The sequence below is a fragment of the Bos javanicus genome, chromosome 21 (genome assembly GCF_032452875.1).
Source record: "Bos javanicus breed banteng chromosome 21, ARS-OSU_banteng_1.0, whole genome shotgun sequence".
Taxonomy (NCBI): domain Eukaryota; kingdom Metazoa; phylum Chordata; class Mammalia; order Artiodactyla; family Bovidae; genus Bos; species Bos javanicus.
Genome location: NC_083888.1, coordinates 23,817,796 through 23,842,043, shown reverse-complemented (window position 1 = coordinate 23,842,043; position 24,248 = coordinate 23,817,796). Strand labels below are relative to the sequence as shown.

Below are 24,248 nucleotides of genomic sequence, written 5' to 3'. Positions count from 1 at the left end.
GACTTGGATTGCCAGAAGTTGGCAATCCAGCTTCTGGATTGGGGAAGTTGGATTGGGTAAGTTTCTTGGCTTTGCTACAGGATCCTAAAATAACAGCACACTATCAAGTCCCAGAATCCCCCAGCTCTCTGCCAGCTGGCTGAGGCAGTGTGCAAGTGGAAAGGGAAGCGTTCTCAGTGGATTTCATTTCCCATCACGAAGCTGTGCATTTCCTGTAATCCCATGTGTACACAATCACAAATAGAGGCCTTTTCAAAAGATAGAATCTGTTAAACAAAGTGATTTTCTAAAGATCCTGCTAATTAGACTGTGTTAATATCATGAATATATTTTATCACAATAATTTAAGAGGATAAAAGGGAATAAATAGATTTATCTAAATTAAGAGATGATGAACATATACTACTTTAATGAGTATATACTGCTAGCTTCACTTTCATATAGAATTGGGTAAGTTGTATATCAGAGATGTTCCTAAAAATTAAGGAGACGGTAGCAGAAGTGTGCAAGTGGAAAGGGAATTTGGGGGGAAATGGTTCAGAAAAGTTGGCATATTAAGTGTCAATATAATTTGAAAGAGCTCTGTATTTTGTCATATGACATCTGTACTAGTCAAATGAGTAAATGTATTGAGTAGTAATTATATTCTCACGACTTCATTTCTAGCGATGGATTTAAAGAGATCATGCCCTATGACCACTTCCAGCCTCTCCCTCGGTGAGTTAAGTATTTCCTTTTCCTTTCTGTAATATGCTCTAATCAGTTTTCAAGGAGCTTTAGTATCTGTGAAAGGTGAAAGTGAAGTCACTCAGTCGTGTCCAACTCTTTGCAACACCATGGGCTGTAGCCTACCAGGCTCCTCAGTCCATGGGATTTTCCAGGCAAGAATACTGGAGTGCGTTGCTATTTCCTTCTCCAGGGGATCTTCCCAACCCAGGGATGGAACCTGGGTCTCCCACACTGCAAGTAGACTCTTTACTGTCTGAGCCACAGGCGAAGCCCATAGTATCTGTGGCAGTAGTCTTAAATGTATGAGACTAGACCCTTTACAGAGAGCTAAGGGAACAAAGACTTTAATTACATAATAATATTTTTCTAAGAATTAGATGGAATAGGCTGCCTCAAAGGTAATATTTGAAATGTCACTGGAGATGTCACTGGAGATGTCAAGCATGAATTTATATCTAGGTATTGTAGAGGGGAACTTCCCTGGTGGCTCAGTGAGTAAAGAATCTGCCTGCAATGTGGAAGACCTGGGTTTGATCCCTGGGTTGGGAAGATCCCCTGGAGGAGGGCATGGCAACCCACTCCAGTATTCTTGCCTGGAGACTCCCCATGGACAGAGGAGCCTGGCAGGCTACAGTCCATGGTGTTGCAAAGAGTCACACATGACTGAGTGACTAAGCACAGCACATTGCAGAGGAAGCTAACACATTCCAGTTGATTAGATATTTGCATTCCCTTTTATACCTAGACATGTTAGGATGATTCTTTCTGACTCGGAGTGTGTATGATTCCCTGGTAATACTCTCCATTGGTGCTTTATACTTTAGAGTCAGATTGAAGATGCTTTCACACAACGGCCCTGTTGTTATAATACACTGGGGCAGGTGTGTTACTCCCATTTGACAATAACCTTTAGGACCAAGGAGTTAAGACAATACAGTGTGTGTAGTAGTTAAGATTAAAGTCTATGGCTGTACTTGTTGCAATCAACTTTGCAAACTTGAAGCAAGCAACAAATGAATAATGTGTTTTCACTTCTTTGCTTTTGAGCTGGGAACATAACCCTTGGACTGCATGTTCAGTGTCCTGTGGAGGCGGGATTCAGAGACGGACCTTTGTGTGTGTGGAGGAGTCCATGCATGGAGAGATACTTCAAGTGGAAGAATGGAAGTGCATGTATGCACCCAAACCCAAGGTGATGCAAACCTGCAATCTGTTTGACTGTCCCAAGTGGATTGCCATGGAGTGGTCTCAGGTAAGATTTGAGAACATGCCACCTTTAATTCAGTCTCAGACTTTAATGATTATTTGCTTTGTGGCCAGTACTGTACTGGGCAACACGGCAGATGCAGAAGTTGTATGTGAACATGGTTCCTACTCCTGAAGAGCTGAGAAGACAGTTGAAGGATGCTGTGAGGGAGAATGTTGGAGGCATCAGAGCAGGTAAGAATGATTGAGAACCAATCTGAAAGGAACAGGGATTGAAACAGTTATTTGGAAAGTCTTTGTTGCCCTTGTGGTGCTTAACCCATATTTCAGATCCGCAGACTTTAACCATGCAGGAGCCTAGAGAAGGCATCAATGTGTGGTATGGCTAAGCCAGGATGGTGGAGTAAAGCAGAAATCTGACACAGAATGACTGGAGGTTGAAAAGGCCCTAATTCATCTGGGTTAAGACAGAACTCATGTTATTAAGAATTGGAAGATTAAGACAGAGATGCTAAAACTGACACTAGAAGTGTGTTCTTTTTAAAAATATTTGTTTATTTTATTTGGCTACACCAGATCTTACTTGAGGCATGTGGGATCTTCCATCTTTCCTGTGGCATGCAGGCTCTTTTTAGTTGTGTCATGAGGAATCTTTAGTTGTGGCATATGGGATCTTGTTCCCTGACCAGGGATTGAAACTAGGCCTCCTGCATTGGGAGGGCTGAGTTCTAGCCGCTGGACCACCAAGGGAGTCCCTGGAAGTGTATTCTTGATCCGGTGGTTACTATGAAGCTTCACTGTTTTTGTTGAAGAGAGTAAACGTTTTATATTTTAAGTAAATGAGGTCAGATAGACTGATGCTGGGAAAGCCCAGAGGCAGGCAGCCTATTTGGAAACCACTGAGATACCGTTGTTCAGTCACTAAGTTGTGTCTGACTCTTTGGCGCCCTGTGCACTGCAGCATCCCAGGCTCCCCTGTCCTTCACTATCTCCCGGTGTTTACTCAGACTCAAGTCCATTGAGTTGGTGATGCTGTCTAACCATTTCATCCCCTGTCGTCCCCTTCTCTTCTTGCCTTCAGTCTTTCCCAGCATCAGCATCTTTTCCAATGAATCAATTCTTTTACTCGGGTGGCCAAGAGCTTCAGCTTCAACATAAGTCCTTCAAATGAATATTCAGGGTTGATTTCCTTTAGGATTGACTTGGCTTGATATCCTTGCTGTCCAGGGGACTCTCAAGAGTCTTCTCTAGCACCACTGTTCGAAAGCATCAGTTCCTTGGTGCCCAGCCTAACTCTCACATCCATACATGACTACTAGAAAAACCATAGCTTTGACTAGATGGACCTTTGTCAGCAAAGTAATGTTTCTGCTTTCTAATACAATATCTAGGTTTGTTAAAGCTTTCCTTCCAAGGAGCAAGCATCTTTTAATTTCATGGCTGCTGTCATCATCCGTGGTGATTTTGAAGCCCAAGAATATAAAATTTCTCACTACTCCCACTTTTCCCCCTTCTATTTGCCATGAAGTGATGGGACTGGATGCCATGATCTTAGTTTTTTGAATGTTGAGTTCCAAGCCAACTTCTTAACTCTCCTTTTTCATCCTTGTCAAGAGGCTTTTTAGTTCCTCCTCACTTTATGTCATTAGGGTGGTATCATCTGTGTGTCTGAGGTTGTTGATATTTCTTCTGGCAATCTTGATTCCAGCTTGTGATTCATACAGCCCCTGCATTTGAAATGATATACTCTGCATAGAAGTTAAGGAAGCAGGGTGACAATATACTCCTGTATATTGATGTACTCCTTTCCCAATTTTGAACCAGTCCATTGTTCCATGTCTAGTTCTAACTGTTGCTTTTTGACCTACATACAGGTTTCTTAGGAGGCAGGTAAGGTGGTCTGGTATTCCCATCTCTTTAAGAATTTCTTGAAGATGGGTCTATGCTGCAAAAGGCCTCCATATCTTCTGAAACTCTTCTCTGACATTTTAAGAAACATCTATGGACTTAGGAAAAAATCTTCAAGCTTTATGAAGCAGTGGTGAAGTCATTATTTTGACAGCAGGAGGCTCTGGGATGGAATTCCACTTGGCCTCTTAGGAACTACTTGACTTTGAGGAAGGTCCTTAGTTGGCGGGTTGTTGATTGGCTCATCTGTTAAATAGGAATGAAGCTGTTGACCTGCCAATGTATCAGAACCCTTGGTGAGATCACGTCTGCAGAGCACTGTCTGTTCTGTGGCACGTGCCCAAGGCCTCTTGACTTCTCCCAGGGGTGGATCCAGGATTGGTGGGGCCTGAAGTTTAAACAATATGGAGGTGACTTTTTAAAAATTTTATTTTGTTCAAGTGTAGTTGACTTACAATGTTGTGTTAATTTCTGCTGCACAACAAAGTGATCAAGTTATACATTTATATACATTCTTTTTCATATTCTTTTCCAGGATGCTTTATCACAGGACGTTGAATATAGTTTCCTGTGCTATACAGCAGGACCTTGTTGATCCATCCTATATGCAACAGTTTACATCTGCTAATCTCAGGCTTACAGTCCATCCCTCCCCTACCAAGGAGGTGACTTTTTAAGAAAAAAGAATACAAAACACAAATATTGAGTATCTAAATAAATGTTTATTTAGAATAATGAAATTGTAAGAAATTACGTGTTTTAAAGCTGACGACCCTAATGTGACTCTGGACTTGAGTTAAGAATAATGTATCAGTATTGGTTTATCAGTTGTAACAAAGGTACCACAATAATGCAAGATATTAATATTGGGGGATGGCAACCCACTCCAGTACTCTTGCTTGGAGAATCCCATGGGGGGAGGAGCCTGGTAGACTACAGCCCATGGGGTTGCTAAGAGTCGGACACGACTGAGCGACTTCACTTTCACTTTCACTGTGTGTAAGGGAGAGGGGGCATATGGGAACTCTTATACTAACTGCTCAGTTTTTCTCTTTTTTAATTATCTTATTTTATTGCACTATAATCGCTGCTCAATTTTTCTGTAAACCTTAAGTAGTCCTAAAAACTAGTCTTGATTAAAAAAGACAAACACGCATACATACATATATACTTACCAACATAATGTACATATACTGCAAAGATATCCTGGATATTCATGACTTGAGAAAATTCCGTTCATAGGCAAAAAAAAGTACCTTCTAAATCATAAACAAATTATTCAAGAAAAGAAATGCTGGCAACACAAAATTCACAAAATTTAGAGAAAATAACATAATGTTTTCATTCATTTTAACTGCCTTATTACACCTGTAGTATTTTTTCCTACATTTTTGGCTGAATACTCTTAGAGAGCCTTTTCATATGATATTTTTGCAAGATAAGTTTCTATACACAGAATAGAAAGGTAATCCTGTAGCATGGTTGAGCAAAATTTGATATCTTTTTAATTAACTATTTCAAAAGGTTTCTTTTGTCTTTACAGATTGTTTTGGATGATGTGTAAATTTTTAATCAAGTTTGAGAAAAACCTATATTAAGTTTCTTTCATATTTGTATAGAAAGATTTTAGGGCATTTCAATAGTTCTTGTGCTGTGACATCACCTGAAATACTTTTCAAAGTGAGAATTGGAAGTAATCTTGCAAGGGAGGGGCCCTGAAGCATAAAGAATCATGGGAAATTAGCCTCCACCCCGTTCCTTATGTAATGTTTATCTGATGACCTTTTGTGTTTAATATTCATGTAGAATTTCATTGGCTTCTCTTTTTGTCTCTGAAGTGCACAGTGACTTGTGGCCGAGGGTTACGTTATCGAGTTGTGCTGTGTATCAACCACCGTGGGCAGCATGTTGGCGGCTGTAACCCACAACTGAAGTTACACATCAAAGAAGAATGTATCATTCCCATCCCCTGTTATAAACCAAAAGGTAAATTTGTGGTGCATTTTAAAGTGAAATCAGGTGGTGCTTTCCAGGTCTCTTACTAATACTGCAGCATTTGCATTTAAACATACTAACTTTCTTGCAAAAACTGTTCACTGACAGATTGACATGTCCACCTAGATAAAGAAGTTAAACCTATGTCATTAATTGATCTTGAAGAGAAACTTAGATCTTGTTGATTCAGTGCAGTAAGTCCCCTACATACGAACGAGTTCCATTCTGAGAGCTGGTTCATAAATCCAATTTGTTTGTAAGTCCAACAAAGTTAGCCTAGGTACCCAACTAACACAATTAGTTATATAGTAGTGTACTGTAATAGGTTTATCATGCTTTTCACACAAACAATACATTTTTTAAAAATAAATAAAGGAAACACTTTTTTTTTAATTGGAGGCTAATTACTTTAGAATATTGTATTGGTTTTGCCATACATTGACATGAATCTGCACGGGTGTACATGTGTTCCCCATCCTGAACCCCCCTCCTACGTCTCTCCCCATCCCATCCAGTCATCAAGATAGTATGGTACTGGCACAAAGGAAACACTTTTAATCTTACAGTAAGTACCTTAAGAAGTACAGTAGTATAGAACATGGGCTGGCATCAACTGAACAGGCAAGAAGAGTTACTGACTGGAGGAGGGAGGGGGGTGGGAGATGGTCGAGCTGAAGGGTTGTTGGCAATAGGATGCGGAAGACAGGCTGCAGTGTCACTCATGCCTGATGTTTATGGCACAAGTTCTGGTTCCATGCTAAACCAGCTGCACATTCACATCTTTGGAAGTTCACATCTTGAAGGGTCGTATGTAGGAGACTTACTGTATAGGTACAGTGGCTCCTGTCTGTGTAGGCTTATATTAACCTTTCTTAGTGGACATAACACATGGACCACAGCCTTGTCTAACTCAATGAAACTATGAACCACAATGGTGGAGAGTTCTGACAAAGCGTGGTCCACTGGAGAAGGGAATGACAAACCACTTCAGTATTCTTGGCTTGAGAACCCCATGAACAGTATGAAAAGGCGAAAAGATAGGACACTGAAAGATGAACTCCCCAGGTCAGTAGGTGCCCAATATGCTACTGGAGATCAGATAAGAAATACCTCCAGAAAGAAGTGGATATAAAATCACGTGATGCAGTGCCTGCTTTGAAGAAAAAGGAGGAGGAAGATGAAGAGAGAGAGGAATAGGAAGATTCCTACGTGCTTTCCACCAGAGTGGAAGGAACAGTGTCCTCTTCATCATACGTCCTATCGTCTACCATGAACAAAGAAGACTTTCTAGACTGAAAGTCTAGACTTACAGACTAAATCTCCAGTCTAGATGTATAGATGCACTCAGAAATTTTTGTGTGGTTCCATTTGTTCCACATGAATTAGCAGACATGGGTAGCATCCATGGGTGAACAAACCTTGGCACCACCTCTTGGGTATGTATGTGTTCCCCTCTTGACAGGATTATTTCCATACACGCACTTTAGTAAGGTATTACCAATCCTTGTGACAAGTATTTCCTTTTGGAAATGGAAAAAGAATTACTTCCAAGTGTCAGTGCCAAGGAACCGTCCTTATTAGCCCATTAGAGAGGATGGTAAGATTCTTCTTCATGATTTCTGGGTGCATTCTTCATACAAATAGCCTCATAAGCAACTAATTCTTCATTTCTTTCATGATGTCTGTCTTCTGGAAAAATCACTGGTTTCCATGCAAGGTACAAATACTGATTATATAACTTCTTCAAGGAAGTCTTTTCTCCTTTTCTGCAGTCAGTGGTACTTTTATAGCCACTTTCTTAGCGTCTGTGATTTCTCCAAAGCAGTCCAAAATTATTTCCATTCTCACTTCATAATTAGATGCTTTCTTCACATCTTAGGAAGCTTCAAAGGGCAGAGAAGGGCACCAGCTTGCTCCTGCAGGCCAATTGTAATTGGTAATCATCTCTCTTAACATCTACAACATTTTAAAGTTTGAGTAAACCATAGTACAGACTTTCCTCCTCACAATTTTCTAAGCCTTCTATGTTATTTGCTTGTCTCTATTAATTTCTTCACTCAGTGGCAAAAACTGTGTGGCAAAAGAAAGCAAACTGATCTGGTTGAAATCAGAGCTTTATGCAAACAACAGAGACTGGTACTGATACAAGGTGTTTTTATGCTAACTTGGAGAATGTATTCAACTGTGTCATGAGATTGTTTGGTTGCATTCTGATAATGTGTTAATTTAAAAAATACATGACAGAAATTTTTGCTTCTGTCCAGAAGCCACTTCATGCACTGTTCATTTGAAAAAAAAAAATTAATGAAATCTCCAATAAATAACAATCACATGTCCAACTCTTGAATGATTAAGAGTAATTAAGCTTGTTGTTTATGTTCCTTTTTCCTTAGAAAAAAGCCCAGTGGAAGCTAAATTACCTTGGCTGAAACAAGCTCAAGAACTAGAAGAGACCAGAATAGCAACAGAAGAACCAACGTGAGTCCAGGACCTTTTATGGGAGTATTCAGGGCCTAGCCAGTTAACATGATATATGTCATTTTTGTACTCATTGGAGTACAATGATATGTTTCAAATCCAAATGACCTGGATTTGCAGACTCTAGAGAGCCTGAACTGGCTAGAATTCTCCTCTATTGCACAATTCAGCAGTCTTACTTTGGCAGCATCTACGAGAAGCACAGAAAAGAACAGTGCCTTTTAACTCAAAGCAGACTCAGTATTCTGTTATAGTTACCAGATTGGGGGTAATATCTAGATCTAGATTAACGCGTATGATTTGACCAAAGACCATCACAGTGTTAACCAAATAAAGTGATCATTCCATGGATAAGACATGGCCACTGTTTATCAAACTAGTTAAGCTGAAATGTAACATGATGGCCCGAGTGATTATCAGGAGAACTCCCAGAGCTGCTGTGGTATGGGGCGTGGAAGAACATGGCGCCAGGAGTCTTGGAGCCTAGAACCACCACTTGTAACCATGTGACCGTAAATAAGTCTTTCATTTTTCTGTGTCTTATTTTCCTTACTTATAAAATGAGAAGGCCAGGCTTAATCTCCAGAGAGATAAAAAATCCAGTGACTTCTGTCCACATGGGATTTGGCAAGTTTGGGCTGTCATGGTATCCATGGAGATATAGTATCAAGAGCATGTCAAGAAACATTCTGGACGTGAAGGTATGGGGACCTAAAGAGAGCAAGGAATCAAAGACGTTGACTCTTACCCAGGAATCTAGAAGCAAAACAGCATCAGTGATAGACTTGAGGAATTGGACAGGACAGCTGATTCCACATCAGATATGTGAGGCCTGCCGTGCTGACAGGCTGTCACAGGGAGAACAATTCACAGAGGGTCAGAGGAAAGCGGATCTCAGAGGCTGGGTGGCCAGTCTCTCTCTTCAACACCTTCGGCAAGGGCACAGTTCACTGCATTGAGAGCTCTTTTTGGATTGAACAACCTGAGTTATTTGCAGTATTTTTTTCCTTTTGAGCCAAAATATAACCTCCTTCCAATTTCTGCTTTCTGAAAAAAAAAAAAACACACACACACACACACATCTATGCCTCATCCCACGTGACAAGTTTTCACAAATTTGCAGAAAACTGAATCCCTAGAGTACTATCTTTCCCAGGTTCATCATTCTTAGCCTTTTCAGCAGTTTTTGTGTATTGTTTTTAAGTCCCTTACCAACCCTGTTGCTCCTCTCAGAACAGGCTCTCATCCGTCAATATCCCTTTTCACTGTGGTGCATCCCAGCAGTGAGCCCCTTGGGCACATGGATTCCTTTTCTTTGAGAAGGCACCTTGCTTCCAGTGACCAAGGGGGCCAAGAGAACTGCCACATCACACTTATGACATGTGCAGAACATCTGGATGTGAACCCAGAAGACATTGTGAACACCATGAGGTGAATGACCCCAGAGTAACCGACTGAAGAGAGGAGTGTTTGGCTCATGATGGAAGTGTGGAGGTTTAGAGGAAAAAGTGGAGTCAAAAGTCAATCTTGGGAACTGCCCTAGTGGTCCAGTGACTAAGACTCCAAGCTCCCAATGCAGGAGGCCGAGGTTTGATTCCTGGACGGGGAACTAGATCCCACATACCACAACTGAGAGTTTGCATGCTGACACTAAAAAGATCCTACATGTCACAAGTAAGATTGAAGATGAAGATTGAAGATTCCCCCATGCTGCAATAAAGAGCCAGTGCAGCAAAATCAATAAACATTTTTTTAAAAGTGGATCATGTGTTCAAAAAAAAAGTGGATCATGAAAGAGTAGGAGTCGTCAACAGAGGAAGGAATAAATCCAAGGAAGGCTCACTGTTAGAAAGAGCAAGGAAGCAAAGCCTTAAAGAAGAGGTGCAGCAGGTAGTATTCAGACTTCACAGGAAACCAAGGAACAGCTTCAGGGACTGAGGAAAAGCTGTTTTGTTTGACAAAGTCTTCCTCAGTTAATTTAATTTTCTTTTTTAAATTAATTAATTTATTTATTTTACTTTACAATATTGTATTGGTTTTTCCATACATTGACTTGAATCTGCCGTGGGTGTACATATGTTCCCCATCCTGAACTCCTCTCCCACCTCCTCCCCATCCCATCCCTCTGGGTTATCCCAGTGCACCAGCCCCGAGCACCCGAGCACCCTGTATCATGTGTTGAACCTGGACTGGCGATTCATTTCACATATGACAATTTACATGTTTCAATGCCATTCTCCCATATCATCCTGCCCTCGCCCTCTCCCGTAGAATCCAAAAGACTGTTCTATATGTCTGTGTCTCTTTTTTTTTTTTTAACTTTACAATATTGTATTGATTTTGACATGTATCAAAATGAATCCACCACAGGTATACATGTGTTCGCCATCCTGAACCTTCCTCCCTCCTCCCTCCCAATACCATCCCTCTGGGTCGTCCCAGTGCACCAGCCCCAAGCATCCAGTATCATGCATGGAACTTGGACTGGCGACTCGTTTCATACATGATATTATAGATGTTTCAATGCCATTCTCCCAAATCATCACACCCTCTACCTCTCCCAGAGTCCAAAAGACTGTTCTATACATCAGTGTCTCTTTTGCTGTCTCGTATACAGGGTTATTGTTACCATATTTCTAAATTCCATATATATGTGTTAGTATACTGTATTGGTGTTTTTCTTTCTGGCTTACTTTACTCTGTATGATAGGCTCCAGTTTCATCCACCTCATTAGAACTGATTCAAATGTATTCTTTTTAATGGCTGACTAATACTCCATTGTGTGTATGTACCACAGCTTTCTTATCCATTCATCTGCTGATGGATATCTAGGTTGCTTCCATGTCCTGGCTATTATAAACAGTGTGGCGATGAACATTGGGGTACACGTGTCTCTTTCCCTTCTGGTTTCCTCAGTGTGTATGCCCAGCAGTGGGATTGCTGGATCATAAGGCAGTTCTATTTCCAGTTTTTTAAGGAATCTCCACACTGTTCTCCATAGTGGCTGTACTAGTCTGCATCCCCACCAACAGTGTAAGAGGGTTCCCTTTTCTCCACACCCTCTCCAGCATTTATTGCTTGTAGACTTTTGGATCACAGCCATTCTGACTGGCGTGAAATGGTACCTCATTGTGGTTTTGATTTGCATTTCTCTGATAATCAGTGATTTTGAGCATCTTTTCATGTGTTTGTTAGCCATCTGTATGTCTTCTTTGGAGAATTATCTATTTAGTTCTTTGGCCCATTTTTTGATTGGGTCATTTATTTTTCTGTAATTGAGCTGTAGGAGTTGCTTGTATATTTTTGAGATTAGTTGTTTGTCAGTTGCTTCATTTGCTATTGTTTTCTCCCATTCTGAAGGCTGTCTTTTCACCTTGCTTATAGTTTCTTTTGTTGTGCAGAAGCTTTTAAGTTTAATTAGGTCCCGTTTGTTTATTTTTGCTTTTATTTCCAATATTCTGGGAGGTGGGTCATAGAGGATCCTGCTGTGATGTATGTTGGAGAGTGTTTTGCCTATGTTCTCCTCTAGGAGTTTTATAGTTTCTGGTCTTACATTTAGATCTTTAATCCATTTTGAGTTTATTTTTGTGTATGGTGTTAGAAAGTGTTCTAGTTTCATTCTTTTACAAGTGGTTGACCAGTTTTCCCAGCACCACTTGTTAAAGAGATTGTCTTTAATCCATTGTATATTCTTGCCTCCTTTGTCAAAGATAAGGTGTCCATATGTGCGTGGATTTATCTCTGGGCTTTCTATTTTGTTCCATTGATCTATATTTCTGTCTTTGTGCCAGTACCATACTGTCTTGATGACTGTGGCTTTGTAGTAGAGCCTGAAGTCAGGCAGGTTGATTCCTCCAGTTCCATTTTTCTTTCTCAAGATAGCTTTGGCTATTCGAGGTTTTTTGTATTTCCATACAAATTGTGAAATTATTTGTTCTAGCTCTGTGAAGAATACCATTGGTAGCTTGATAGGGATTGCATTGAATCTATAAATTGCTTTGGGTAGTATACTCATTTTCACTATATTGATTCTTCCAATCCATGAACATGGTATATTTCTCCATCTATTAAGTGTCCTCTTTGATTTCTTTCACCAGTGTTTTATAGTTTTCTATATATAGGTCTTTAGTCTTTAGGTAGATATATTCTTAAGTATTTTATTCTTTTCGTTGCAATGGTGAATGAAATTGTTTCCTTAATTTCTCTATTTTCTCATTATTAGTGTATAGGAATGCAAGGGATTTCTGTGTGTTGATTTTATATCCTGCAACTTTACTATATTCATTGATTAGTTCTAGTAATTTTCTGGTGGAGTCTTTAGGGTTTTCTATGTAGAGGACCATGTCATCTGCAAACAGTGAGAGTTTTACTTCTTCTTTTCCAATTTGGATTCCTTTTATTTCTTTTTCTGCTCTGATTGCTGTGGCCAAAACTTCCAAAACTATGTTGAATAGTAATGGTGAAAGTGGGCACCCTTGTCTTGTTCCTGACTTTAGAGGAAATGCTTTCAATTTTTCACCATTGAGGATAATGTTTGCTGTGGGTTTGTCATATATAGCTTTTATTATGTTGAGGTATGTTCCTTCTATTCCTGATTTCTGGAGAGTTATCATAAATGGATGTTGAATTTTGTCAAAGGCTTTCTCTGTATCTATTGAGATAATCATATGGTTTTTATTTTTCAATTTGTTAATGTGGTGTATTACATTGATTGATTTGCAGATATTGAAGAATCCTTGCATCCGTGGGATAAAGCCCACTTGGTCATGGTGTATGATCTTTTTAATGTGTTGTTGGATTCTGATTGCTAGAATTTTGTTAAGAATTTTTGCATCTATGCTCATCAGTGATATTGGCCTGTAGTTTTCTTTTTTTGTGGCATCTTTGTCAGGTTTTGGTATTAGGGTGATGGTGGCCTTATAGAATGAGTTTGGAAGTTTACCTTCCTCTGCGATTTTCTGGAAGAGTTTGAGTAGGATAGGTGTTAGCTCTTCTCTAAATTTTTGGTAGAATTCAGCTGTGAAGCCATCTGGACCTGAGCTTTTGTTTGCTGGAAGATTTCTGATTACAGTTTCAATTTCCATGCTTGTGATGGGTCTGTTAAGATTTTCTATTTCTTCCTGGTCCAGTTTTGGAAAGTTGTACTTTGCTAAGAATTTGTTCATTTCTTCCACGTTGTCCATTTTATTGGCATATAATTGCTGATAGTAGTCTCTTATGATCCTTTGTATTTGTGTGTTGTCTGTTGTGATCTTTCCATTTTCGTTTCTAATTTTATTGATTTGATTTTTCTCCCTTTGTTTCTTGATGAGTCTGGCCAATGGTTTGTCAATTATATTTATCCTTTGAAAGAACCAGCTTTTGGCTTTGTTGATTTTTGCTATGGTCTCTTTTGTTTCTTTTGCATTTATTTCTGCCCTAATTTTTAAGATTTCTTTCCTTCTACTAACCCTGGGGTTCTTCATTTCTTCCTTTTCTAGTTGCTTTAGGTGTAGAGTTAGGTTATTTATTTGACTTTTTCTTGTTTCTTGAGGTATGCCTGTATTGCTATGAACTTTCCCCTTCAGATCAGATCAGATCAGTCGCTCAATCGTGTCTGACTCTTTGCGACCCCATGAATCGCAGCATGCCAGGCCTCCCTGTCCATCACCAACTCCCAGAGTTCACTCAGACTCAACGTCCATCGAGTCAGTGATATCATCCAGCTATCTCATCCTCTGTCATCCCCTTCTCCTCCTGCACCCAATCCCTCCCAGCATCAGAGTCTTTTCCAATGAGTCAACTCTTCGCATGAGTTGGCCAAAGTACTAGAGTTTTAGCTTTAGCATCATTCCTTCCAAAGAAATCCCAGGGCTGATCTCCTGCAGAATGGACTGGTTGGATCTCCTTGCAGTCCAAGGGACTCTCAAGAGTCTTCTCCAACACCACAGTTCAAAAGCATCAATTCTTCGGTGCTCAGCCTTCTTCACAGTCCAACTCTCACATCCATACATGACCACTGGAAAAACCATAGCCTTGACTAGACGAACCTTTGTTGGCAAAGTAATGTCTCTGCTTTTGAATATGCTATCTACGTTGGTCATAACTTTCCTTCCAAGGAGTAAGCGTCTTTTAATTTCATGGCTGCAGTCACCATCTGCAGTGATTTTGGAGCCCAGAAAAATAAAGTCTGACACTGTTTCCACTGTTTCCCCATCTATTTCCCATGAAGTGATGGGATCGGATGCCATGATCTTAGTTTTCTGAATGCTGAGCTTTAAGCCAACTTTTCACTCTATGATGGGATCGGATGCCATGATCTTAGTTTTCTGAATGCTGAGCTTTAAGCCAACTTTTCACTCTACGCTTTCACTTTCATCAAGAGGCTTTTTAGTTCCTCTTCACTTTCTGCCATAAGGGTGGTGTCATCTGCGTATCTGAGGTTATTGATATTTCTCCCGGCAATCTTGATTCCAGCTTGTGTTTCTTCCAGTCCAGCGTTTCTCCTGATGTACTCTGCATAGAAGTTAAATAAACAGGGTGACAATATACAGCCTTGACAAACTCCTTTTCCTATTTGGAACCAATCTGTTGTTCCATGTCCAGTTCTAACTGTTGCTTCCTGCCCTGCATACAAATTTCTCAAGAGGCAGATCAGGTGGTCTGGTATTCCCATCTCTTTCAGAATTTTCCACAGATTATTGTGATCCACACAGTCAAAGGCTTTGGCATAGTCAATAAAGCAGAAATAGATGTTTTTCTGGAACTCACTTGCTTTTTCCATGATCCAGCAGATGTTGGCAATTTGGTCTCTGGTTCCTCTGCCTTTTCTAAAACCAGCTTGAACATCCGGAAGTTCGCGGTTCACATATTGCTGAAGCCTGGCTTGGAGAATTTTGAGCATTACTTTACTAGCATGTGAGATTAGTGCAATTGTGTGGTAGTTTGAGCATTCTTTGGCATTGCCTTTCTTTGGGATTGGAATGAAAACTGACCTTTTCCAGTGTTGTGGCCACTGCTGCTTTTACAGTGTCCCACAGGTTTTGGGTTGTTGTGTTTTCATTTTCATTCGTTTCTATGCAAATTTTGATTTCTTTTTTGATTTCTTCTGTGATTTGTTGGTTATTCAGCAGCGTGTTGTTCAGCCTCCATATGTTGGAATTTTTAATAGTATTTCTCCTGTAATTGAGATCTAATCTTACTGCATTGTGGTCATAAAAGATGTTTGGAATGATTTCAATTTTTTTGAATTTACCAGGGCTAGATTTATGGCCCAGGATGTGATCTATCCTGGAGAAGGTTCCGTGTGCGCTTGAGAAAAAGGTGAAAGTCATTGTTTTGGGATGAAATGTCCTATAGATATCAATTAGGTCTAACTGGTCTATTGTATCATTTAAAGTTTGTGTTTCCTTGTTAATTTTCTGTTTAGTTGATCTATCCATAGGTGTGAGTTGGGTATTAAAGTCTCCCACTATTATTGTGTTATTGTTAATTTCTCCTTTCATACTTGTTAGCATTTGTCTTACATATTGCGGTGCTCCTATGTTGGGTGCATATATATTTATAATTGTTATATCTTCTTGGATTGATCCTTTGATCATTATGTAGTGACCTTCTTTGTCTCTTTTCACAGCCTTTCTTTTAAAGTCTATTTTATCTGATATGAGTATTGCTACTCCTGCTTTCTTTTGGTCTCTATTTGCATGGGAAATCTTTTTCCAGCCCTTCACTTTCAGTCTGTATGTGTCCTCTGTTTTGAGGTGGGTGTCTTGTAGACAACATATGTAGGGGTCTTGTTTTTGTATCCATTCAGCCAGTCTTTGTCTTTTGGTTGGGGCATTCAACCCATTTACATTTAAGGTAATTATTGATAAGTATGATCCTGTTGCCATTTACTCTATTGTTTTGGGTTCGAATTTATACACCCTTTTTGTGTTTCCTGTCTAGAGAATATCCTTTAGTATTTGTTGGAGAGCTGGTTTGGTGGTGCTGAATTCTCTCAGCTTTTGCTTGTCTGTAAAGCTTTTGATTTCTCCTTCATATTTGAATGAGATCCTTGCTGGGTACAGTAATCTGGGCTGTAGGTTATTTTCTTTCATGACTTTAAGTATGTCTTGCCATTCCCTCCTTGCTTGAAGAGTTTCTACTGAAAGATCAGCTGTTATCCTTATGGGAATTCCCTTGTGTGTTATTTGTTGTTTTTCTCTTGCTGCTTTTAATATTTGTTCTTTGTGTTTGATCTTTGTTGATTTGATTAATATGTGTCTTGGGGTGTTTCGCCTTGGGTTTATCCTGTTTGGGACTCTCTGGGTTTCTTGGACTTGAGTGATTATTTCCTTCCCCATTTTAGGGAAGTTTTCAACTATTATCTCCTCAAGTATTTTCTCATGGTCTTTCTTTTTGTCTTCTTCTTCTGGGACTCCTATGATTCGAATGTTGTAGCATTTGATATTGTCCTGGAGGTCTCTGAGATTGTCCTCATTTCTTTTAATTCGTTTTTCTTTTTTCCTCTCTGATTCATTTATTTCTACCATTCTGTCTTTTAATTTACTAATCCTATCTTCTGTTATTCTACTATTTGTTGCCTCCAGAGTGTTTTTGATCTCATTTATTGCATTATTCATTATATATTGACTCTTTTTTATTTCTTCTAGGTCCTTGTTAAACCTTTCTTGCGTCTTCTCAATCCTTGTCTCCAGGCTATTTATCTGTGATTCCATTTTGATTTCAAGATTTTGGATCAACTTCACTATCATTATTCGGAATTCTTTATCAGGTAGAGTCCCTATCTCTTCCTCTTTTGTTTGGTTTTGTGGGCATTTATCCTGTTCCTTTACCTGCTGGGTATTCCTCTGTCTCTTCATCTTGTTTATATTGCTGAGTTTGGGGTGTCCATTCTGTATTCTGGCAATTTGTGGAGTTCTCTTAATTGTCGAGTTTCCTCGCTGTGTGTGGGTTTGTACAGGTGGCTTGTCAAGGTTTCTTGGTTAGGGAAGCTTGTGTCGGTGTTCTGGTGGGAGGAGCTGGATTTCTTCTCTCTGGAGTGCAATGAAATGTCCAGTAATGAGTTATGAGATGTTTATGGTTTTGTAGTAACTTTGGGAAGCCTGTATATTGGAGCTAAGGGCTGTGTTCCTGTGTTACTGGAGAATTTGCTTGGTATGTCTTGCCCTGGAACTTGTTGGCCCTTGTGTGGTGCTTGGTTTCAGTGTAGGTATGGAGGCGTTTGATGAGCTCCTGTCAATTAATGTTCCCTGGAGTCAGGAGTTCCCTGGAGTAAGGGTTTTGACTTAAGCCTCCTGCTTCCAATTATAGGTCTTATTTTTACAGTAGTCTCAAAACAGAAGCATCGATAAAACATCTAGGTTAAAGATGAAAAGTTTCTCCACCGTGAGGGTCACCCAGAGAGGTTCACAGCGTTACATAGAGAAGAGGAAGGAGGGAGTTAGAGGTGACCCGAATGAGATGAGGTGGAATCAGTAGAGGAGAAAGTGAGCTAGCCAGTAATTACTTCCTTATGTGCACTCCACAGCTGGACTGCTCAGAGATGTTCACGGAGTTATACAGAGAAGAGAAGAGGAAGGAAGGAGACAGAGGTGGCCAGGAGAATAAAAGGGGGAATGAAAAGGAGAGAGACAGATACAGCCAGTAATCAGTTCCCTAAGTGTTCTCCACCATCTGAAACACACAGAAATTCACAGAATTGGGTAGAGTAGAGAGGGGTTAGGGAGGAGACACAGGCGACCTGGTGGAGAAAAAGGAGAGTCCAAAGGGAGAGAGAGCAGTCAAGCCAGTAATCTCGCTCCCAAGTAAAAAATGGGTACTGAACATTGGGTTCTTAAAGGTACAAAATTGGTAACAAATACCTAAAAGCAAAAATTAAAAATCTGGAGTAGAGTTTGGAATTACAAAAATACAATGTTAAAGAAAGGAAGAAGGAAAAGAAAGAGAGAAAAAGAAAAACAAAGTCACAAAAATTATAAAGAAAATATAGGTACAAAATTGATAACAAATACCAAAAAGCAAAAGTTAAAAATCTAGAGTAGAGTTTGGAATTTCAAAATACAATGTTAAAGAAAAGAATGAGAAAAAGAAAGAGAAAAAACAAAAAAACAAAAACAAAGTCACAAAAATTATAAAGAAAATATAGGTACAAAATTGATAACAAATACCAAAAAGCATACATTAAAAATCTAGAGTAGAGTTTGGAATTTCAGAAATACAATGTTAAAGAAAAGAAGAAGAGAAAGAAAGAGAGAAAAAAAAAAAGTCACAAAAATTATATAAAAAAAATATAGGTACAAAATTGATAACAAATACCAAAAAGCTAAAATTAAAAATCTAGAGTAGAGTTTGGAATTTCAAAAATACAATGTTAAAGAAAAGAAGAAAAAAAAAAGAAAAAGAAAAAAAACAAGATTACAAAAATTATAAAGTACATATGAAGTTTGCTTTAAAAAAATAGGGTCTTTTTTTTTTTTTTTTTTGCAAAGTAATAGTAGGTTATGAAAGTGAAAATTAAAGGAGTAATAGAGGACTTAAAATTTTTTTTAATTAAAAAAAAAGAAAGAATGATCGTTAAAAATAGTAAAAATATATCTAGGACTTTATCTGGTGTTGTGGGTATTGTGGGGTCAGTTCATTTTCGGCTAGTTCCTTGGTCCGACTTATATTTCTCAAGATCTACAGGTCTCTTCCTATGTAGTCGGTACTAAAGACAGGGTTTTAATCTATTGCCTGTCGCTTCCAAGGCGGTTCCCTCTGTTATAGCGTCTTCTGTTTGCTGGTCTCTTCAGTGTCTGATTTCCACCCTGATACAAAGGGGGCAGTGGTGGACACTTTTTTTTTTTTTTTAGGCTCACTTGTTCAGTTGCGCTGTGGGGAGGGAGGGACGCTGCAAACAAATAACACTGGCGTGTGCTCGCAGTGCCTCAGCCACACTGGGCCTGCCTCTGCTCATGGCGTGTAGCCTCCCTGCCCACACTGCTCAGGCTCTAGGTTGCTCCGCCGGGAACCATCCGAGGCCGGCCCTGGGCTGCTTGCACCTCCCAGGTCTAAGCCGCTCAGGCTCAGGCACTCGGGTAGTCCTCAGAGGTGCAGACTCGGTTGGGCCTGTGTTTTGTGCCCTTCCCAGGTCCAAGCAACTCAGTTGATGAGGTGTTTGGTGAGTGCAGTTGCTGCGACTTATCGCTTCCCTGCCGCTCGGTTTTCTGGGTGTACAACCGGCGCACCTTTTCTGGCAGATGTTGACTGTCCAGAACCCCAAGAAGTCTTAGTTAGCAAAGAAGCCTGCTTACAGTTTTGTAGATAATGTCTCTCTGGGGCTGCGATTGCCCACTTCCGGCTCTGGCTGCCTGTCACCGGAGGGGGATGTTCTGCAGCCGGCTATCTCTGTTCAGTCCTTTGTTCCGTGCGCAGGCCTGGCAGTGTCTTAGGTTAAAGCTGGCTTTTGGCGTGGTAGTTATCCCACAGTCTGGTTTGGTAGCCCAAATTAGTTCGCTCAGATAGCACTCGGGGCATTTAGGCCAGATCCTTACTCTAAGCGACGTAGTCTGTGCCTCCCTGCCCAGCCCCCACTTGCTAGTGGCGGGTGCAGGTGTCTTCGCTGCTTCTCCGCTGGGGGAGTTACTGTTGGGCTCGTAATCTGTGGGTTTTAATTGTTTATTTTTCCTCCCTGTTATGTTGCCCTCTGTGCTTCCAAGGCTCCACACAGACTCGGCAGTGAGAGTGTTTCCTGGTGCTTGGAAACTTCTCTCTTTTTAAGACTCCCTTCCTGGCATGGAGCTCCATCCCTCCCTCTTTTGTCTCTTTTTTTGTCTTTTATATTTTTTCCTACCTCCTTTCGAAGACACTGGGTTGCTTTTCTGGGTGCCTGATGTCCTCTGCCAGCATTCAGAAGTTGTTTTGTGGAATTTACTTGGCTTTTAAATGTTCTTTTGATGAATTTGTGGGGGAGAAAGTGGTCTCCCCATCCTATTCCTCCACCATCTTTTGTCTGTGTCTCTTTTGCTGTCTCACATACAGGGTTATTGTTACCATCTTTCTAAATTCCAAATATATGTATTAGTATGCTGTATTGGTGTTTTTCTTTCTGGATTACTGTATAATAGGCTCCAGTTTCATCCACCTCATTAGAACTGATTCAAATGTATTCTTTTTAATGGCTGAGTAATACTCCATTGTGTGTATGTACCACAGCTTTCTTATCCATTCATCCGCTGATGGACATCTAGGTTGCTTCCATGTCCTGGCTATTATAAACAGTGCTGCAATGAACATCGGGGTACATGTATCTCTTTAAATTCTGGTTTCCTCAGTGTATATGCCCAGCAGTGGGATTGTTGGGTCATAATGGCAGTTCTATTTCCAGTTTTTAAAGAAATCTCCACACTGTTCTCCATAGTGGCTGTACTAGTCTGCATTCCCACCAACAGTGTAAGAGGGTTCCCTTTTCTCCACACCCTCTCCAGCATTTATTGCTTGTAGACTTTTGGATCACAGCCATTCTGACTGGCGTGAAATGGTACCTCATTGTGGTTTTGATTTGCATTTCTCCGACAATGAGTGATTTTGAGCATCTTTTCATGTGTTTGTTAACCATCTGTATGTCTTCTTTGGAGAAATGTCTGTTTAGTTCTTTGGCCCACTTTTTGATTGGGTCATTTATTTTTCTGGAATTGAGCTGCAGGAGTTGCTTATATATTTTTGAGATTAATTCTTTGTCCATTGCTTCGTTTGCTATTATTTTCTCCCATTCTGAAGGCTGTCTTTTCACCTTGCTTATAACCAGGACCCGCATCAGACAGTTCCTGGCAGAGCAAACTCAGTTAATTTTAGGGCAGTAGCTTTCAAAGTGTAGAGAAGTAAAACGCTGCAGATCTTTAAGGAATGAATTCTGAATTACAACGAAATGGGACAATAGGTATTTGACTACTCAAGAAGAAAGCCTGGTAGTCAAGTTGATGAAAAGGAAGGGTTATACATATGTATTTGATTTTTGTTGTTGCTTTTCATTTGAAGTTAGGGCAACCTTAAACATATTAAAAAAGTCATAAGGATTTTAGACAGTTACCATCTCTAGACTTCTCAGTTGTACAAGGAGGGTGTTAGGCTAAATGCTACTGGAAGCTTCTCCCAGCTCTGATCTCCTATGGTTCTGTAAGGGATGGAATCTAGAGAAGAAAAGGAACTTGGACACCTGCAAGGGAGTCTGTAGCTGTCACACAAGGATGGTCAGGGAGTTCTTAGTCTTGAATGATACATCTTGCCAGGGTCTCTTCTCAGAACACAGTTAGATGTTATCTAGTATTTGTTCTCTACATCTGTGTCTCTATTTCTAAATAAGATCACCTATACCATTTCCTAGCTTCCACATGTATGTGTTAATAGATGATATTTATTTTTCTCTTTCTGACTTCACTCTTTATGACATTCTCTAGGTCCATATTCCCCATGCCTCTACAGATGATCCAATATTGTTCCTTTTTATGGCTGAGTAATATTCCATGGGGCTTCCCTGGTGGCTCAGATGGTAAAGAATCCACCTACAAAGCAGGAGATCTGGGTTCAATCCCTGGGTTGGGAAGATCCCCTGGAAAAAGCAGTGGCAATCCACTCCAGTATTCTTGCCTGGAATACTGGACAGAGGAGCCTACTGGGCTACAGTCTATGGGTTCACCAAGAGTCGGACATGGATGAGCAACCAAACACAGCACAGTAATATTCCATGTGTGGCTCATTCACTTTGCTATACAGTAGACACTAACACAACATTGTAAAGCAACCATACTCCAATAAAAATTAATTTAAAATAAACACAATTAGATCACCATTGCTAATCCTTCTGCATGTCCTCTCTTGGTTAAAGGCTTTGCTGTCAGTTCCCTAGACTGGAAGCTTGCAGTCATTCTTGCCTCTTGCTCATGTTTCCCCAGTCTATAATTAACTAGGGTTGTGAAGTCATATCTACTAAAATCTCCATTGCAGCTCTCCTTCTCTCCATCCCTACTACCACCTTTGTTCAGGTCTCAAAGTCACTTACCAGGACACCTACAACAGCCTTCTGATTTGCCCACAACTTGATGATCTCAGGTGGTAAAGAATCTGCCTGCAATGGGATTCAGACTCCCAATGCCTGCAAGTGGGAGACCTGGGTTCGATCCCTGGGTTGGGAAAATCCCCTGGAGAAGGGAACAGCTACCCACTCCAGTATTCTTGCCTGGAGAATTCCTTGCCTGTACAGACCATGGGGTCGCCAAGAGTCAGACATCACTGAGTGACTTTCACTTTCACTTTTGATCTCCTCGGATCCACCCAGTCTGGCTAAGGCAGAAGTCTAATCTTTTCTTACAATGTTCATCATATCCCAGTGTTTCCCCATTTCCCGAAGACTTATGCTTGTTCACCAGCCAACAAGTCACAGTGGGGTAGGTATCACCCTTCCTGACTACCAGCTTCATCTCTGACCACAAACCCCCTACCCCCAGCTTAGACTGGAATGGGGTGCTCCAACATTCGCTGCTGTTGGCTGTTCCTTGCCTGTAACAAGCTGCCTCCTTCACTTTAACTATGTTCTCTGTTCTGTTGGGAATGGCACCCACCTGGATTTTGAAAAAGCTTTTTTTTTTTGGTTGTTATAGAAAATGTCAAGCCTGTATGGAAGACGAGAGAACAGTATGACAACCCCACCCATGAGTCTGTCTCTCAACTGCAACAGTTATCAACTCAGGGCCACTCTTGTTTCATCCACACCACTGCCTCCACCCACAGTGGGGCATTTTTGAAGCACACCCAGACAGCATGTCGTTTCATTCATAAATACTTAAGTGTGTATCTTTAAAAGAGAAAGATCTGTTTTTGATCATCAGAATAGCACTGTAAAAAAATTTTTTTGGCCATGCCACATGGCATGTGGGATCTTAGTTCTCTGACCAGGGATGGAACCTGTGCCCTCTGTATTGGAAGCTTGGAGTCTTAACCACTGGACCACCAAAGAACTTCCCACAATACCACTTTTTAAAGTGCGGTCCTCAGATTGCTTCTTTTAGAAGCACATGTGATGCTATTTAAAATGCAGATTTCTGGACCTCACCAAGTCAGGCATTCTGGGAGCATATTTTTTTTCTTTTGGCTCTGCTAGTTCTTTTTAAGGAGAAGGCAATGGCAACCCACTCCAGTACTCTTGCCTGGAAAATCCCATGGGTGGACGAGCCTGGTAGGCTGCAGTCCATGGGGTCGCTAAGAGTCAGACACGACTGAGTGACTTCACTTTCACTTTTTCACTTTCATGCATTGGAGAAGGAAATGGCAACCCACTCCAGCGTTCTTGCCTGGAGAATCCCAGGGATGGGGGAGCCTGGTGGGCTGCCGTCTCTGGGGTTGCACAGAGTCGGACACAACTGAAGCGACTTAGCAGTAGCAGCAGCATCAGTTCTTTTTAAAATTGTGGTAAAATGGACATAACCTAAAATGGAGCATCTTAACCCTTTTTAAGTGTTCAGTTCACTGGTATTAAGTACATTGACACCATTGTGTAACTCTCACCACCATCCATCTCCAGGAGTTTTCATCATCCCCACCACAAATTCTGTATCCAGGAATCACTGACTCCCCATCCCCTGTCCCTTTCCTTGCAGCCTGTGGTCATCTCTGTTCTACTTCCAGCTCTATGGATTTGTCAGCAGCATGTTTTAGCAAACACCCTGGGTGACTGGCAAGGGGGGCGGTGCCTCCAAATTTGGAAACTATCGGATCAGATAATCTCTAGGGTGCCTCTTGGTGGTGGTGGTTTTAGTTGCTCAGTCATATCCGACTATTTGTGGTCCTATGCACCATTGCCTGCCAGGCTCCTCTGTCAATGGGATTTCCCAGGCAAGAATACTGAGTGGGTAGCCATTCCCTTCTCCAGGGGATCTTCCCGACCCAGGGATTGAACTCATGTCTCCTGCATTGC

The 24,248-nt window shown here is 40.7% G+C and overlaps 1 protein-coding gene across 8 annotated transcripts in view; it reads left to right on the top strand.

The window, feature by feature from the left end:
• Positions 1-24,248, top strand: part of ADAMTSL3 (ADAMTS like 3) — a 410,509-nt gene that overhangs the window by 249,975 nt on the left and 136,286 nt on the right. For all 8 annotated transcript variants that reach the window (XM_061394516.1, XM_061394517.1, XM_061394521.1 and 5 more), the window contains 4 exons: positions 667-717; positions 1,777-1,981; positions 5,682-5,829; positions 8,232-8,316. In XM_061394516.1, coding sequence (XP_061250500.1) covers positions 667-717; positions 1,777-1,981; positions 5,682-5,829; positions 8,232-8,316 — 489 coding nt within the window. The remainder of the gene's footprint in view (positions 1-666; positions 718-1,776; positions 1,982-5,681; positions 5,830-8,231; positions 8,317-24,248) is intronic.